At 57.4% G+C, this 18,576-nt stretch overlaps 4 protein-coding genes across 4 annotated transcripts; 1 reads left to right on the plus strand and 3 right to left on the minus strand.

The window, feature by feature from the left end:
- Positions 1-966: 966 nt before the first annotated feature.
- On the minus strand, positions 967-2,071 carry BKCO1_1000639 (uncharacterized protein; the record flags this gene model as incomplete). Its single annotated transcript, XM_020270058.1, has 3 exons — positions 967-1,097; positions 1,187-1,831; positions 1,903-2,071. The coding sequence occupies 3 exons, from the start codon at positions 2,069-2,071 to the stop codon at positions 967-969; spliced, it is 945 nt and encodes a 314-aa protein (XP_020135125.1).
- Positions 2,072-3,546: 1,475 nt separating this feature from the next.
- Positions 3,547-5,976, minus strand: BKCO1_1000640 (uncharacterized protein; the record flags this gene model as incomplete). The annotated part of the gene is made up of 2 exons (XM_020270060.1): positions 3,547-4,612; positions 4,670-5,976. 2 exons carry the CDS (start codon positions 5,974-5,976, stop codon positions 3,547-3,549), a joined length of 2,373 nt encoding a protein of 790 aa, XP_020135425.1.
- A 4,386-nt stretch (positions 5,977-10,362) lies between these two features.
- BKCO1_1000641 (hydroxymethylglutaryl-synthase) lies at positions 10,363-11,919 on the plus strand (the record flags this gene model as incomplete). The annotated part of the gene is made up of 4 exons (XM_020270061.1): positions 10,363-10,519; positions 10,580-11,379; positions 11,440-11,727; positions 11,782-11,919. 4 exons carry the CDS (start codon positions 10,363-10,365, stop codon positions 11,917-11,919), a joined length of 1,383 nt encoding a protein of 460 aa, XP_020135426.1.
- Positions 11,920-14,678: 2,759 nt separating this feature from the next.
- Positions 14,679-15,153, minus strand: BKCO1_1000642 (nucleosome binding protein; the record flags this gene model as incomplete). The annotated part of the gene is made up of 4 exons (XM_020270062.1): positions 14,679-14,711; positions 14,761-14,885; positions 14,938-15,033; positions 15,087-15,153. 4 exons carry the CDS (start codon positions 15,151-15,153, stop codon positions 14,679-14,681), a joined length of 321 nt encoding a protein of 106 aa, XP_020135427.1.
- Positions 15,154-18,576: the final 3,423 nt, after the last annotated feature.

Genomic DNA, 18,576 nt, shown 5'->3' on the forward strand with positions numbered 1-18,576 from the left:
CCCACACGATATGCCGCAAATCATGGGAGATCCGAATCTCGCTTCTCACCAGATGACGTTCTCGCTCATCCAATAGCAGACGTCATCACCATGGCCTGTGTGACAAGATGGAGATGGGGAGGGAGCCAAAAAGCAAAAAGACACAGCTCCGTGCGAAACCATACATACGTACCAATACCGCCAATGCATACAATTGACTATCCTCTAATCCCAGAGAAAAAAGAACTCCTTATCACATTCTTCATTATATCGCTTCGCACAGACTACTCACGTCCACGTCCACATCCACATCCACTACAATTATCTCTCCCGCCAATGTGTCACACACTGATTCCATTCATCTTTCATCCACACTCATCCATTCCATTCGATGTGTCCTTTTAATGAGAGAGCGAAAAAGAAAAAGGTTTACGCCCCCCTCCCCATTAAATCCCAAACGACATGCACCACCGGGAAACACACAACAATAACAACAACAACAACAACAACAACAACGGAGAGAACAATTCCCAACCTATAATGATCCCAATGACAATAAGGCTGAAAGGAGAGTGTGAGAGCCAGCGCTGAAACGGGGAGAGAGAGATAGAGAGAGATAGAGAGAGAGCTCCAGAGTTTAGATATATAATATATACGACAGGAGTTGTAAAAAGACGACAGGACTCAAAAAAGAGCTATTAAACGGCATGGCTTTCGTCAATATGTAATGAGAAGCAGCGGCTGTTGCGGCGGAGAAAAAGAAGAAGAACAAGCATCTTCACGCCGCGTCCACACCGCTGCTGCGCGCTTTCAAAATCCAATAAAAAAAAATATCAAAGATGAAAGAAAAGCCATTTTTTGTGTTGAGTGAGAAAAACGCCCGTTGCAATGCTCTCGTCAGGAGGAGGAAAAACCGTAAAGAGATACTACTAGATCGATGCCCATGACTGCTAAGTAACTCGTTCGGCAATGTCGTCCGACTCACGTTTAAATGATGCCAAATCCGATGACGAACCAGGAGAAACTGAGGACGGTTATGGCGAAGGTGCCGAACAGGAAGTGCATGGTCTGCTGCTCGACGGAGAGACCAGCGGCGCTGCAGCCAGGGCAAGTCCAATCTACGAAGCGACGGCAAAATCAGTGTTTGGTATTCACTTGAGGCGGCAGGGGGAAGGGGAAAGAAATGGAAGGAGGAATCAAAACTAACCTGCTCTCGGGACGTATTCCTGCGGGATGTACATGCCAAAGGTAAAAGTGTTCGAAACGCCGAGGTAACCGGCGGCGGCGGTGGCCGAAATACTGCTGCCGGCATCGTACACGATGAGCGTGTACGTCGCCTGCACCAGGCTCTTGGTGGCCGTCTTCTGGAACTCGCCCGTGTCCCAGTACACCATGTTGGTCTCGTGCACCGACATGTTGCTCGCCAGCGTGTACGTCTGCGAGTTCAGGCTGCAGCTGGCCAGCACGTTGATGGCCGAGGGCGTCGCCGACAGCGACGTGTAGTTCCACGCGAACGACAGCCACTCGCCGATCTTGTAGTACTGCGACGTGTCCGTCGCCGCCGGCGTGATCATCGAGATGCCGCCCGACGGGAGACGGGCGTCGTACGACGTGCTCTTCGACCCCTTCTTCGACGTCTTGGTGCTGCCGGTCGCCTTGGCCGTGCCCGTCGTCTTGCCCGTGCCCGTCGTTTTGTCGGTGGTTTTGCCCGAGTTCGTGCCGGAAGCGCTTGCTTCGGCGGTGCCCGTCTTGGAGGCGGTTTCGGCGGCCGTCGTCTTCTCGCTTCCCGACGCGGAAGCCGACTTGGTGTCTGAAGCGGCATCGGTTTTGGCGGCGGTGGTCTTGGCAGCCGCTGGGTCCGGAAAGTTAGCCTAAGTGGGTTCTTAAGATCGGCACTGCCGGTCGCATCAAGGGAAAGCTCACACTCGGTGGTGGTGCTGTCGTCTGCGCGGACGTAGAACCAGTTCTCACGCTTGAACAGGTTCTCGACGCCCATGACCTCCTTCATGTCGCCCATGTTGGGCGGCCATGGCCAGGCGGCCGAAAGGGATGACAGCGTCAGGGCTGCGGCGACGAGCTGTTGGGGACGCATCGTGGGGATCGGGGTGCGGGCGCACGGCGACGCAGGGAAAAAGTCAATGGAGACGCGGGCGCGTCGTGGAGCCGGCGGGGTGGCTCGGGGATTAAAGGTCTTGTGTTTTGGGGCGGGCGGCGCGGATCTGGGAGCGATGTGTGGTCGGCGGTGGAGGCGGTGGGAGGTTGGGTGATCAGTGGCAGAAGCTGCGGCGCGGCGGAGGCGGGTTGTTGACGGAGCCAGGCCTTCCAAACGAATGACTGAGGAGCGATCGAGGGCCGGGCAACGAACGGGGCGCGAGCGGTGGATAGGGGCGGCAGGCGTTGAGGGTTGCAGCAGCGCTGAAGGCGTCGAAAGAGAGAAAGGCTTCCAGGCGGATGGCCCGCAGGGGTTGCAGCGCTGGAAGATCGCCGTCGGGCCCGGAAGGCGAAAATGGCTAAAATTAGCGTTGGATACGGGGTAGTCTCAGGCCGTACACGAGCACCCACCGCCGCGCCGGCCGGGTGAGCAATGCGCGGTAGGTATATCTTCTCGCAGGCTCCGCGCGCCGTGCAGCACGGCGAGGGCGGGAGCGGAGCTCGATCTCCTCTGCTGGCGCCGGCCGTCGGGGTCGCCCTCTCACAGCGCCCCAGCGCCAAGTGTTGTTCCCACGAGCAACGGCACGCGCCTGCGCCCATTGGACAGGCCGCCCGCGAGTGTCGCAAGTTTAGGGCCCTCTCCACTCGCTCCCACTCGCCCTCGCACACCGGCTCGGCCGCCCACATACAAGCACGCCAAACCCGCCAAACACCACCCATCCCCTCCTTTCCCCTGCCGTGCCGCCGCACTTTATCGCGCCTGTGGCTTTTTTGCGGCTCTCGACAACCGCACGCATGCCTGTCCCGATCCGGCTGTAGGTACGCTAGCGGGGCTTGGCCCATGGCGCCCGCCATCGCATTCCTGCTGTCGACACGTCATATGCTCCGTCGGTCGTGTGTTTATGCTAAAGAATCTGCCGGCCTGTTTATGCTCCATCCAGCCATGATCAGCCTCATGCGCTCGCTTTTGTGGAGGAAAACAGAGCAGAGCCGTGTCACAAGCGAGCGCCCGGCAAGTTCCTCCCTGTCACCGCTCGTGTTGTTGCTATCTTTTAGCTGGGACAGGAGAGCATGCTGCCCACCTGAGAGCATCTATTCGTCATGTACGACTCAATGTGACAAAAGTAGACAGAAAATGTGGGCTCGACGTGCCAGTCTTAGCAGCCCGGAGTATGTGTGTTGTTGCCCACCCTCCCCTCGCTCTTTGAAATCCCAGGTGCTCCGAAAGGATCGCACCATTCCAACCGATAAATAAACTTCACTTTCAAGCCGCCGTAGCGCCATGCCATCCCTGTGCTTCCTTGTGATCCTCGTTGCGCCGATGCCTTGGACATGTATGAAAGAAAAAAACATGAACGAAACTCTTTTCGTAGTGTCAACAAATAGAAAGAATATAAAAACCAAAAACAAAACGCCCTATATGAACGACCACTGACAATGGCAAGCATTCGAAGGGTCATCTCGCTTGTGCAGAGAGTTCGAACGTTTGCTGGTGCTTCCACTCTTATAGTCACTGTAGTCTGGATCTGACTCCGATAGCGTCACCACGATCGTCTTGCCGTCTTTCAACGTCGGGACCATCCGTCCATCATCAAGAAGCTGCATTTGTTGACAGTATGCTTGCTCCTTCGTAGATGTTCGACGTTCTTCAATCTTCACGATGCGTGGGTACCATTGGATGTCGTTGCTGTCGGTATCGCCAGGCGTACTGCGTCGCTCGACCGGCGTGGGCGTAGTCGTCACGATGGCCGCACTATTTGTAGACACAACCGTGACCGGCGAGGGATATGTCGTAGTCGGTACCGAACTCGACGACTGTGCAGGTGTCGCGTAATTAGTTGCTGAGGCCACAGCCGAGGACACGCCTGTCGACACAGCCGAGGACGTGTTCTGTTCCACATAGATGAACGTCTCGATGAAAGTCGAGTTCCAGATGCAGTACCAAGGCTTGTCGCCCGCAACCACTTGATGACGAGATCTGAATCCTGAAGGCATATTGAAGCCATCTGGCGGGTAGGGGTCACTCGCGAACTGCGCATCGCGTTTCTCGTACTCTGAACCAGCCGCGAAATCTTCAGGCCGCAGGATGACAATCTTGTCGTACAAAGTCTGGAAGTGCCAGGCGGGTCCATCAGTGGGGTTGTCAAGGTCAGTAACCAGGCTAAGCGCCTGAGGGTCGATGTTCGGTGCTTGACTTCCGTAGTTGACGCCCGTGGTGTTGTCCAAGGGCGAAAGCCACATGGCGTAGGAGTTGGCTTTTCCGTAGGATTTGACGTTGATCTCGAGAGGCGGTCCGTCCACGTTGCAGGACCAAGCATCATTCTGCCCCGAGCTCGTGAGGCACTCATTGCTCGAGACGTCAGGGCTGCGAATCGGAAGTGCATACTTGCCCACGGGTAAGGCGGGGAGGCCGGTGGGAATCACTTGAATGCTTGAAGCGTCAAACAATGATTCCGTGCTAACCACCGTGACCATAGAAGGCCTGTTGTTAGTGTCAGTATTACGCGGGATGTGGGCACTCACGCCCAAGGTCACTTACCGATCTTTGTTCTTGTCCATACGTCCCTTGGCCATGAATGTGCCAATGACAACCCCCAGAATCACTGCCAATATCACAATGATGACGAGGGCGGTGATAAACACCCACAGTGGCACCTTTCCCCACAGGATCCTAGTTTTTCGCTTTTCCTGCCATGACTTCTCACTCCAACTTTTGTCGTTTGGATTTCCGGAACTGTCTGGTTGCATTTCCTCCGAGGCAGATCGGTCTTGTGCCTGCAAGGGCTCTTGCGACTGTGGAGTTGTCTGCCCGTTGGCCATGGGTTGCATCATCATACTAGAGTTGCTCGATGGTAACCCTTCTTGAGACATCGAAGGGCCGTGGGTTGCAGCGGGCGAAGCCGCAAGACCACCGGCTGCGGCCCCTGCCGCGACTCCTGCAGTGGCTCCTGCTGCAACCCCCGCTTCTGTTCCGGTCACGAGATCAAACTCCTCGGGCACTGCCATAAGCGAGGCCTTGGTCGGACCCTCCTCCGGGAATCTCGAGTAGGGGGGCAATTGCTCCGTGTGGCCGTCAGGCCCGATGATATCCTGCTCTTCGCCGTCGGGTCCAATTTGCCTGTGAAAACCTTGGCCGAGTCCGGGAAAGCCAACTGGAATCTGGTTTTGCACGGGTGCCGGCCGGATCTCATCGGGGTCGTCGAAGACATTTTGGGGGTACATTGCGTACGGATGCGCGGGGCCGTGTTGCGACATGGCTCGTTGGGGTCCCTGAACGGTGGAGGTTGTCGTGACGCTGGATGAGCGGGCAAGACCAGTGCCCTGAGGGTACATGCCATAGGGGTGGCTGGGGCCAGAGTTTCCTGCTGCAAAACCACTCTGCGACGCATGTTCGGTCGCGAAGGATGATGTAGATGCAATGGAGATGCGGTGCGATAGCTGGGGCAGGCGAGGGGCCGGGGAAGATGTGCTGTTTCGTTCGGGAGTCTGAGAATTAGGGCCGTCTTGGGCCATGGTGAAAGATCCTCGTGCCGCATGGCCGCCCTTGGATATGCTGTTGCGCTGCTGAGAGACGGCCGGGGGGCCCTTGGTGTCCAGTGGGAAATTTTCCGAGATGGAGTGACGTACTGACGACCGTATCGAAGTCCTGTGGTCGAGTGCAGTGGCCGAATTGCTCGCTATGCCGCTTCCACGATCGTTTCCAGGCCGGAATCCATCCGCTACTCCCATGCCAAACTCCGGGTCCTGGTCGCGTTCGAGGGCATATTCGTCGTCGAAGATGTTGGGGTTCCCGGAATTGGAGGGCGTCGCGTGGTCGTCGCTGGGCGGCGGCTGGCGTCCGTCCATTGCGCCCGGCAAGCGAGTCGCCTCCTTATCGGGGGCGTGAGGGCGCCGTGATGGATCGAATTGTGCGGTTCGGGAGGGTCGTGGGCGGGGGACGACGAGAGCGACGGGCGGGGGTTAGCGTGCAGGGTAGGCGCGAGTGCGTGACGGGGGCGAGGGCGGTGTTGGTGTTGATGAATGTGGTCGCGAAGTGGAGAGATCCGGGTGGTCAGGACGGCATGGGCTCGGGGAACGCCAGGTCCACTGGGCAGAAGCACAGAAGCGCATGATTACAGGCTAATGCGTTTCGGGCATGACAGAAAAAGTGAGCCCGGCCGAGTATACCGAAACGGGGCTGCCCACGAGGGCGCTCTGCGGTGCTGCCAGCGCTGCTAGCACTCCATGGCTGCACTGCACCGCCGGCGCCTTCTGCCGCCGCTGCCCAGCATCACCACGCCCGTTGCGCCCCAGCACGCAGCGAGAGCGACTCCCGGGGCGCGGCCGTATCCTCGGCGCGGTGTGGGCTTCTAGTCAGGGCCGGGCGATGTGCGTGCGGCCGCCGCCCAGGGCCGGCGCCACCGACGGTTGCACGGCGCGGGCTGACACTACTGACACCTCGCGTGTGTGGCATGGCGGGTTTGAGGGATGCGACCTGCCGTCCTGCCGTCCTGCCGTCCTGCCGGCCACTCCTCACGCCCCTCGCTGGCAGCAGACAACAGCGCGCTGTCCCTGCTTTTCTGGCGGCCAGACACCGGCAGGATTAACCTTGATTTTAGCGTCCCCTTGCTCCTGTCAGCATCTCTCGCCGCCGACCCGTCTCGATTGGGTCGGCCCTCTGCGCTGCTGCGCCCGCCGATCAGCGCCTAAGCAGCGCGTGGAATAGGGTGCTGACGATACCCTCTGCTCTGCAACTGCCGGTCGCTCTGCACGCTCTGCACGCTCTGCACGCCCGGCCGCGTGCTGCTTGGTGTAACCGCCGTACCTGCGCTGCGACACTCGAGCTGACTCTGACGCGCGAGTCTGAAACGCTGCGGTCACGTGCCGGGGCTGCTAGTGCTCCCTGTCACAAAGCGCCACCGCTGCCCCTTCCGTCGAATACTCGAGGCCTGCTCGTGGTGTTGACGATGAGATCACTACTGCCTGCTGCTCAGCCGCAAAACAACTATTTTCAGCCACACTCGGTTTAATAACCAGCCCTCCAGCGTGTTATGGGCTGGCCGGTGCCGGCGCCTCTCGCGGCCGCACTCGCCTCGGGAGGTGGAGACGCCCCTCTCGTCACTATGAAGTGGCCCGTTCTGATCTCCGAGGGACCAAGCGCTCGTCGCGAAACTCGAGCCGGAACAGTTCCAACAGAACATCTGCCCTGGACGAACCTCGTATCCGCTTGGGTCTTGCCGTCCCGCAAACTCTGAACGGACATGCATGGAAAACGTTGAACCATCTGACTGGCGTGCTTTGTATGGAATGGGTGGAAATGACGCTCCAGTCCTTCGGCGAGCGCAAAAGGCTGGGATCCCAGCCAGAGCTCCGGGAAGACGGTCTGAGCGCCGAGATCGTCCTGTCAGTGCCCGAGACACAATAGTTTGCGCTCAAATTGGAGCGTCTGTGACTGCTGCTCGGGCGATGCAGAAGAGTCTGTGAGAGCCAATGCGGATGAGTGCCGCTGCTGTAAATTGCGACTGGTCGGTGGGCGCACTTGGATACGAAAAACGAGCCCCTCCACAGTCCGGTCCGAACGAGGAACCAGGTCCCACAATCCACCCACCAATGCTGCACCTGGCCTTGTTTGGCCTTCAATGCCATGGTCACCTTGTTCGGGACGTCGGCAAGATACGCACCAAACGCCGCAAGTCATCTCATCCCCATCTTTTGCTTGACTGTGGGTCAGCAACAGGGTTAAGTCGGTCGCGAAAGCCGGTCATCGATGAACTGGGGGAAGACCTGCTTGCCTGTCATTGAGATTGTGAGTTATCGCGTCCAAACTGTAAACAAACATTGTAGTGTTCCTGCAGATTTGGCATGAACTTCTGCTCAACGTTACACTGGACCCTGTCATTGTTTCCACTGTAAGCTCCGCTGCGGGATGGTTGCACTAAATGCAAATCAAAGGCCTGCCCGATGTCGGACAGGCATGTTTAATTCGACCTGACAGCATTCGCGAGGTCTGGAAATGAAACGCAGAACCGCAGCCGTCTTGTTCGCTTTGAGTCGAATACTGCAGGAGCATGAGGAAGAGCAAGGGCTCTGATTGATCCCTGAGAGCTTGCATCCCGGACTTGAACCTACTTGTTACGGTCCAGCCTATGGGGGACAGCCTCCTGTCTCAACAGCTGATGGCATCGGAAGACTAGAACCGTTCACAGTGGGTGCAGAAGGTGTCTGCTCTGCTCGGCTCTTTCTCATCAGACATCATGCCGGCCATAAGCAGTTGAGATCTTCGTTTGAGTATTGTTGTGTGATTTCCGATGCTTCTGTGATAGGATGAGCGCTTCAGCTGATTACATCAATGAGGGATACCTCTCCGGGCGAAAATGGAAGCATAAGTCTTTGATGATCTACCAGGCGCCAGGTGTGTTGAGAAACAATGCCGTAACGTGGTAGTGACCAAATACCCGTAGGTTGTCAACATGGAAACGTGCAAATTCAAATAGTACGAACCAGCTTTTCGCCCATATGAAAAGCTTGCCTTTCGAAAAGACCCGAGCACGCCCAATGCACGGATACCAACTGAGGCCATACGGTTACCGAGTACATGCTGACATACAGTGGATTGGCCGCCTCCAAGTGATTCAAGGCAGAAAGCCCCCAGGATTTCTGATGCCGTCGATCAGACTATGTCGTCATGGGCTTGCAGATCGATCTGGGAGATAGCGTTGACAGATTGGAAATGTGTTGTGCCTGCCAATCGCTGCTTTCGTGGTCAGCAGGAAAAAAATGGGTAGGCGGGACATTGGAGAAAAAGCTGCCTGCGAGTCAGTCAGGATCACCAGACACGCGTGGACAGCCCCCAATACAGACCTCAAGTCGGTGAGCTAAGGACAAGACCACACTTGTAGGCTCTCCGTAAGATACGAGCATCGACCTTGGCAGGATGCTGAGGCAGAATTTCGAATCAGCTGTATGGGGCCAAAGATACGCAAACACATTCAGCTCTCGGCTGCAGCTCCCTGTTTCGGCGTCACTTGCCGCGATATCTTTTTAGGTTCCATTCGAAAAGGACATGAGCTTCTGCCGTTTTCTGAAGCGAGATCATGGACAAGTCGAAACGTGTTGGAGGCTCTTGAAAATGGTGGCGTCGAAGGGACCCAGCAGACGACTGGACTATGGGTTGCCGGCCTGAAATATTTTCTCGTCGCCAGACGCGCGTACGGACCAGAGGGCAAGCTTATGTGGTCAGTCTGCATGAAGCCATATGCCTGCACGGCGAGATCGGCGTCGGCAGACCGCAGTCGGAAGTAGGGCTGCTCCAGAAACCGCCCGCGGGGTGGGAGAGAAAAAGGTAGGGAGGAATAAAATATGACAATTGGTAATCAATAGGGCCGACGGTTGCATGAGACAAGGGCCAGCTGAAGCGAGACTCGAGTGAGCTGAGTGGCCACAGAGAGGGAGAGGCGTATGCTAGGGCGGTGGTCCAAGACTTCAAACAGCAAAAAGCAGGGCCGGATGGAGACAGTGGTAGGCTAGGCAGACGAAAGCTGATCGGAGATAAGATGCACCAGGATCGGGCAGGACCGAGCCTCTCGGGGAAGTAAGGGACAGCGAACGGCAACGGCGGCGGGCTGGTCCGCAAGATGCCGTGGTGATGGAACGTTCACGTAAAAAGTGCGTGGTGGCGTGGAGAGTGGTGGGTCTACGGGTCGCGCACACAACTGCGCGCCAACTGCTTGGAACTGATTAGATCTTTTTCCCGATAGCGGGCGCTGGGTCGTATGATGGCGCGGGGAGCGGCGCGACGCCACTGGGCAGGCCGGCGGGTTGGGGCAAATGAGGGCCGTGGGCGAGGGATGCGCAAGCGAAGGCTGTGCCTGCGAGGCTGAGGCCATTCCGCGCAGGCAGCAGCAAGTGCGGTGACCGCAGGGTCGGCGCAAGGCGGGTGCCTGCATTTATCCTCGCCGGCAGGCAGCCTGCGTGTGCAGGCCGGGCACAGCAGGCTGGGGTGAGAGGCCCAGAGGGCTCACCGAGCCAGATGTGCCGGCCAGTTGTTGCGTGGAGCGGTGTGGCTGATAAGCTTATCACGCTTAATCTAGGCTGCTTTGCGTCTAGTCCAATTTCACCTTACAGGGGCCGTCATGAAAGAATATCAACAGGGACCGTTGAGCTTTCCACGTCGCCGCCCTCAACCACCTTCGCCCTCCGCTCGCTCTCCTCCCGTACCCTCAGTCGCCCCCATCTGCACGCCCGCCCGTCACAATGGCTCCCCAGAACATTGGCATCAAGGCCGTCGAGCTCTATTTCCCCGCCCAGTGCGTCGACCAGGCCGAGCTCGAGAAGTTCGATGGCGTCGGCCAGGGGAAGTACACTATCGGCCTCGGCCAGACCAAGATGAGCTTCTGCGACGACCGGGAAGGTATGCGCCGCCCCGCGTGCAGCCACGTCCGTTCGCAGTGTTAACCGCATAGCGTACCAGACATCTACTCGCTGGCCCTCACCACCGTTTCCTCGCTGCTCAAGAAGTACAATGTCGACCCCAAGAACATCGGCCGCCTCGAGGTCGGCACTGAGACGCTCCTCGACAAGTCCAAGTCGGTCAAGTCGGTGCTCATGCAGTTGTTTGCCGACTCGGGCAACACCAACATCGAGGGCGTTGACACCGTGAACGCCTGCTACGGCGGCACCAACGCCGTCTTCAACACCCTCAACTGGGTCGAGTCCTCGGCTTGGGACGGCCGCGACGCCATCGTCGTCGCTGGCGACATCGCCCTCTACAAGAAGGGCAATGCCCGCCCCACCGGTGGTGCTGGCTGCGTTGCCATGCTCATCGGCCCCAACGCGCCCGTTGTTTTCGAGCCCGGCCTCCGCGGCACTTACATGGCTCACGTCTACGACTTCTACAAGCCCGACCTGACCAGCGAGTACCCCTACGTCGACGGCCACTTCTCCATCCGCTGCTACACCGAGGCCGTTGATGCCTGCTACAAGGCTTACAACGCTCGCGAGGAGAAGCTTGCCGCTCAGGCCAATGGCCACTCGAACGGCACCAACGGTGCGGCCTCCGCCCAGGAAGTCCCGCTGGACCGCTTTGACTACATGTCTTTCCACGCCCCCACCTGCAAGCTCGTCAGCAAGTCGTACGCCCGCATGCTTTACAACGACTACCTCAAGGACCCCAAGAACCCTCTGTTCGCTGAGGTTCCCGAGGAGCTCCTGAACCTCGACTACACCGCCTCCATCACTGACAAGACCGTCGAGAAGACCTTCATGGGCCTGGTAAGTTTCTTGGTTTCCATAGCGTTGCGCACGTGGCAAGTCGGCTAATACCTCCAATAGGCCAAGAAGCGCTTCGCAAGCCGCGTCCAGCCCAGCATTCAAGTCCCCACCATGTGCGGTAACATGTACAGCGGTAGCGTCTGGGGTGGTCTCATCAGCTTGCTGAGCAACGTTTCCTCGGACGAGCTTCAGGGAAAGCGCGTTGGTCTCTTCAGCTACGGCAGTGGTCTCGCCTCCTCGCTCCTTTCGCTCAAGGTCAAGGGCAGCGTCAAGGAACTCCAGGAGAAGGTTGACCTCCAAGCGCGCCTGGATGCGCGTGAGGTCGTTCCCCCGCAGGTCTACGACGACGTAAGTTTAGAAAGTTTCGCATTGGGCTGTATCGTAGAGCTAACAACGCCACAGATGTGCCTTCTCCGTGAGGAGGCCCACCTCAAGAAGGACTTCAAGCCCAAGGGCTCCATCGACCGCATCGTCCCCGGTACCTACTACCTCGAGGAGGTGGACGACATGTTCCGCAGGAAGTACACCATCAAGGCGTAAATCCCGCGTTCCCACACAACACTGTAGGGTCCACGACACGGCTGTGGCATACCCTTCTCCAACCGATCACATTTGGCGGGATTTGTGGCTGTAAATAAGTTTGCACGTCGCTGCGACAAATTTTCGTCCTGCGAAGGTTGGGGTAAACGAGGAAATGAGGGGTACGGAACACGAGTTGGGATGACGATACCTTCGGCGATTTTCGCTCGCCGACCTCCGAAGACTGGAGGGTTTCTCTTTTTACCATGCATGAACATGACGATATAATAGATCGATGCCCCTCGCCTGACCCACTTTATTATCCAACGGTCAAGGGCGGCGAGAGGGAGGCTTCGATTGGAAAAACTTCAAAGAAATGTGATATTTAACGTAGAGTAACTAAACATGGAACCTTCGACGGGTCGATTTTGAGTAATTTCAGTAGACCAGAACAATAGACCAATCTTTGTTCGATCAACAGAAAGGATGACCTGTTAATGCGGCCTGGCGGGATCAACACCGTTGACGATTGATGACGACCAGGCCAGAGATGTGGAGTCTCACTACTACTGCGCCCTATGTTTCCCTCCGCTTGGCTATCACCACCACCAGACTTGTACCACCCTTCTCAGCCGTCTACTCGGGTCCTTTTGCGACCTCTTCGACTCCCTTAGGTCACTTGGTCGCATTTGTCGAGGAATAATCCGCCTGAGCCATAAAGGGATGGGACGAGATGCGCAATCGAATCAGCACTGCCGACACCAGGTCCCAAGCATTCAGGTGGAACTAGTATTGCACTTGCCTTTTCAAGCGAGCTGCAAGAATTATCGGAGCAGTTGGGGTGTTGCAGAGCAAAGGCCCGGACTGTTTACTTGTTCCCCTGTTTCAAACTCGTCCCATTGGTCAAGATGCTTCTTTTTTTTTTCGCTCATAGGAAGACAGCATTGGGATGCTGCGATTACGATTACGGTTCGCCCTTCTGCCACAGGCGAGGCTGACGACTCGACTTGTCCTGGTGACGAAGAGGTCGGGATGAACACGTCACGCTCGTGGCGCCTATGTGGTCAGTTCTTCAGTCTGTAGTCACTTTTCGAGCGATGGATAGTTAACGAAAAGCATTGCCTGTGGTGGTGGTGAGAACAACTGGAAAAGTCGCTACACGAGATGTGCAATCAGTTTGGAAATATCACGGCTGACGCATGTATAAGGAAAAAAAAAGAAAGTGAGTAAAAAAGCGAAGACAAAATCTCAAGCGTCCCAGGCGTCTCACTTCCTGGGGAGTTTCTTTCCAGAACGCCTGTTCAGATGTCTTCCCCATCTATCCTGGCGGAGAAGGTGGCGGAGAGCGGGAATGAGATCCTTCGTCACAATGCGTCCACCCTCTGTGCCATAGGCCTGAGGATCCTCAGGCTGAAGACCGATCTTGCTGGTAGGACTCATGGATACGCATCGACGTCGACAGGATTAGGAAAGGCTATGAGGGACATCTATCTCATGACCGATAGTGGTTGTCAGCAGTCACAGTGCGAAGACACATGAGAAGAATTGCAGAAAAAAAAAAGGAAACGTGGGACAAGTTAAAGGGTTGTGATTGTTATACCCATGTCCTCCACTCCAACGGCCTCACTGGCAAAGGGTGGGAGCTGAGCTGACCGAAGAACAAAAACTCACAGCGCCGAATGAAGGGATACCAACAAGTCTTAAGTACACCAAGAGCCGGATCAAGGGGCCAATCAAAGCCCCGCCCCGGAAGTCACCGGAGTAAGCGAAGGTCTGGCGACAACGGCGGGAAGCGGGACGATAGCCGGACGGTGTGTAACAGCGGCAAAAGCAGCAAGCACACGGATGCAGGCCGGTAGCAGCTTGTGCTTATGGCCCTGCCGCCCCTTCGCAAACAATAATAGGCCGGTTGAGAGATGGCGCGCGTACGGACGGGTGAGCGGCTCGCTCGCTCTCTGCGCGCTGCAGCAGTAAGATGGATGCTGCCACCCATCGCTTGGGGCCGAAGCGAGCGGAAGTACAATGATGCAAACGGATGCCCTTGGTTGCTGCAATCATCAAGACCAAGGGTGAGCGTGGATGCCCAAGGCTACAAAGCGGCGGCATCATGGCTACCCTTGAAAGCACAGCTAGTGATCTCCAGGTACCCGCCGCTCCGCGAGGCGATGTGCAGATCTAGAGGACGAGGGTGAATGGACGATTGAGAATCCAGATTCCAGTAGCCGCTGATCCCGCGAGGGCGGGGGGGCTGCAAAGGCCCCGGGAGCTAGGCACAGGATGACGAAAGCCAAGAGCCGTAATAGGAAATTATCTCGTTTCATAGCAAGAGAGCTTCTAGTATACATTGAACTCAAGGGAAGAAAGCCAGTGAGAGAGGATCATCGTTTGTAGTTAGTCGCTGACCTGATTGCAGCTTTTGGCGTTATTCGCCGAGCAAAAAGCTGCTCTCATAGCGCCTTCATCCGCGACAATGAGTCCGCTTGGCCAGTAGTGACCCTCATGCTTTTGCACGTTTAGTTTCCCCCAGCATCGTTGTTCCAGCCAAAACCGACCGCCCGTCCCGAGAGAAATGGAAGACCAGAACCTCGCAAGACGCGCCCCGTAAGCAAGGAATACCGGTAATTGTGATGCAACACGTGGGTGACCCTATTATGAGAAACCGCACGACCCCGCTTCGCCCTGCCAACGCCACAGAGCAAAACAGCAAAAAGGACCGCGGAAAGAGGCCGACTCAAGTAGCAGTAGAGACGAAACATCAGAAGAGAGATGGCGTAGGAGTTTTACTCCGACGCCTCGTCCTCCTCATCGGCGCCCTGTTCTGGTCAGCATCACGGTGAAGAGCTCACGGAGCGGGGTACGTACGGCAGCGTAGGCGGCCTTCTCGTCCTCGTAACGCTTCTTGTCGTTCGCAGCCTTGGCCTCATAGGGGGCGCGCTGCTTCTCGGAGAGAGCCTTCCACTTCTCACCCAGGATCTTGCCGACCTCACCTGCATGGGTTGTGAGCAGCCGCGTCGGGCGCAGAGGAACAGGTCAACGTACCGAACTTGATGCCGGGGTTCTCCTCGCGAACCTTGTCGCGCATGTCGTTGGCGAAGAACATGTAGGCCGAGAGACCACGCTTGGGCGCGTTGGGGTCTGGGTCATGTCAGCTACAGTGCGCGATGACGAGCAGGTGCGGAAGGACATACCCTTCTTCTTCTTGCCGTCAGCCTTGCTGGCCTTGGTCTTGCGGGAGGTGGTCTTCTCCTTGGGCATTGTCGCAGTGGTCGTCAAGCTGCAAGGCGGCGGTGGTCAGCGAGGTGTGCAGAGGTGGGTTGTTGATGGACGGAGGGCGGGTGCGGCGCGCTTGAAATAGTCGCGCAGGAGCGTCGGTGCAGATTTCGGCGTGCAAACGCGTCAGGTGATGGGTGCAAGGGTATGCGACCGGCTGCAGAGCTGCAGCGACGGTGCAGGGGAGGAGTGGTGGAGAATGGAGCTGTTGTTGTGGGTGAGGTGGGCTGCTGGCGTGCGCGTGCATGGCGGGCGCATTGCGGGCGCGGTCGCAGAAACAGCGCAGAAGACCAGGGCGAAAGCAGACGCGTCGCAAGAGGCTGCAGAAGGACTTACAAGACGAATTGGAGCTGTGCGGGTGAGGGTGTGGAGATGGGGGCGCCTGTGTAGCTCGTCAGTATGGGGTGCTGGCGGGCAGCGGTGATGGCGAGATGACGGCTCAAGCACTCGAAGCAGTCACGAATGAAGGGCAGAAATGGGCAGGACGAGAGCAGTGTCGCGCAGAAATGCGAGAAAAACGCGTAAAAAAGGGTGCGTTGTGGTTGCGGTGGGCGGGCGGGAGTGAGGCTGCACTGCGCAAGCGATACTTACTCGTGGGGGGACGTGTCTCGACGGATTGTGTGGGCGCTGTAGAGAGAGGGTGAGAGCTGCTGCGCAGTATGGGAGGAAGAGCGCGGGCGGCCGCGCGGTTTTGGTGAGGGCAGCCCGCCTGGCGTAATCACAGCCTAAGCCCGGGTCACGTGCTCCACCACAACACAGCGCGGGCGCCGGACACGCCTGAGCCTGAGAGAGGGGCTTCTCCAGTCGAATCGGCACGAAGCAGCCCGCTTTCCTGCCCAGTGCCGTGCCCAGATGCCCGTGGGCGCGCCATGCTGCCCGCCGCCTCCCTGCGCTGCGTCTTTTGTTCCACGGCTTGCAGCGGGGCCGCCTCCTACACCGCGCGCTGGCGAGCGGGCAACGGGCAACGAGCAGAACAGCCAGCAGCACAAGGCACCGCGTCCACGCCCCGCGCGCAGCACGCCGTTTCTGGCTGTTGGCCGCCGCCCGCACACCCTTTCTCCAGCCCTGTCCGCCGCGCACCGCACCGCACCTGCGCGCCTGCGCGCCTGCGCACCTGCGCACCTGCCGCCCGCCAAGCGCCTGCAAGCTTTCGTCCAGGTCGCCGCCAGCGGTGGCATGATGCAGCCCTCCCGTGCAAGCCACGCCAATATACCGTCCCGTCCAGCGCGGCTTGGGTGCCCGCCTGCGCAGGCGCGGATCTTCGGCTGCGGAGAAGGAGCCTCCAGCTGACACGCTGAACGCTGGCCGCCCGTTACGCGTGCAGCAGCTTCGCCCTCTCTGCCCTCGCCTTCGCCCGCGCCTTCGCCCGCCCTCGTGCCCTCCTCCTGCGCCGACTCGTAGCTGAAACAGCGCGCTGACACGCTCGCAGAAGCGACCGCCGCCCCCGCTGCGGAATCCGGTATAACCCCCGGCTGCAATCACATCAAATGCTTTTCGGGCACCACTGCCACCATGAGTCACGTGTCCGCCCTCACCCTGCGCCCGCGGAATGTATAAGTAAGCGGCCTGCCCGCCGCCGCCGCCGATCTGGCCGCCTCTGTTTCCCCCGCTCAAAGCGGCTGGTCGTCTGCGGCGACGCACCGCGTTCCCATTCGCGCGCAGGCATGCCCTCCTCCTTTGTTTTTGCGCTGCGGAATTGCATGCCTCCTCCCCGGCAACCCCCGTTGACCATGACCAGCTCCTCCAATGCGTCCCAGCACGGTTGAGTACGTTGTTTGTCTTTCAGCTGTTTCTTTTGTGACGATGATGATGGAGTTCATTGCATGGCTTATCCGAACGTCTCTCCCTGTGCGGAAAGCTTCTTGTCTCTTTCTGATTCCAAAGCCATTGTGGCCTCTGTTTCATTCCAAGTGGACACCGCAGCACCAGACCCTGACCTTGCCCAGGCAGTGCATTGCTCGGCGGCGCGTCGATCAGGTTCGCGTCCCTGTTTGATTTGTTTTCGGCTTGATCGTGTCAGATCGCATCAAGAATCACCACATCCGATTACAGGACGATACTCACGGCCCCGTCTGCACCAAGTGTAACGATACCGCAAGTCAATGTCCAGCGCGTTCAATCGGGTAGAAGATGGCGCTCGATGGGGTTGCTCGCTCAACACCTTGATGGTTTTCGACGTTGCCCGCAATACGACTTGCCCGACGTCTCCGTTCTAGGTTCTTTTTAGTATGCAGATGACGCCGTGGCTCTCAAGATGCCCACATCGCAGAGCCTCTATCAGCCTGCCTCCAACGAGCTCATCGATCGCGTCCTACGGCATCTCACAGATCTGTCCGTTCTGCCAGCTACGCACGATCCATGCACGCCTTTCTGGCACCCTGTTACACTGTCAGACGCCTTGCTTGTATTCAGCTGGGCATGCGTCCCGTGGATTTGACACGGTGTGCAAGCCTTCCAGAATGACTTCATAGCGGTTTGATGACATCATTTTAACCACGTAGTGGAGCAAGGTGGGTCGGTCGGTCCCCGTTCAGCAAGTCTTTCGTCCCTGCTTTGCGCACACCAGGCCCATCATCATTTCTCCGCAAAATATCCAGATCTGCCGTGGATGTCTGCACCCTTCTGCGAAAATCCTGAAGATCTCACCCTCGACCTTGCAAAACTACATCCGTCAATCTCAGCCCCCGATCACTAAGAGTAAGTTCTCAGCAAAGATGTTCATATTGTTCTTGACAGCATTTTTGATGGCCCCACTGAATGGACAGCCCTACGGATAAGAATAAAGTTCCGATTGGTTCTGGGGGAAGTTTATTCCGACCGCAATGTGGCATCAACCGGGCGCTGAACGCCTGCCCAGGAACCGTCTGTAAAAGTATCTCTTAATAGCGTTGATTTTCAGTCAACATTACTTCGTTGTTCTCGTGAAAGTCCATTTGTCACGCTTGCGACAGAAAGAGTCATGTATGCCCTCTGCTATTTGGTGGTTAGTATCGGGATCAATCGCAGTCCCGGTGACATCTTCAGATCGTTCAACCGGAACGTATCCCATAGCGCGCCATATATGAGCCTTGGGCTCGAGCGCCCTGTATTCGTTCGAACTTGAGGAAATTCCTCGCATTTGCATCATAACATACTCATATTACAAGTCAACAATCCTTTGAATTCAATATCGACTTAGTCATCCTCGCCGACATCTTGGGTCGATAGCAGAGTTGCCCGAGAGTCTTACAACTCACAACAAACTCTAATCATAGTAATGTGTCCCCTCCGACCTATCTTGATTCGGACAGTGGCCGGTGAAGGAATTGAAACAGTCTAAGAAAGGAAGTCGCACCCCTACTACTCACTATGGCGAAGGGAAGCTTCGCGCCTTCCACAAATAACTCATGGCCGGAACAACGGTAAGTG

This window comes from Diplodia corticola (assembly GCF_001883845.1).
Source record: "Diplodia corticola strain CBS 112549 chromosome Unknown scaffold1, whole genome shotgun sequence".
Classification (NCBI taxonomy): Eukaryota; Fungi; Ascomycota; class Dothideomycetes; order Botryosphaeriales; family Botryosphaeriaceae; genus Diplodia; species Diplodia corticola.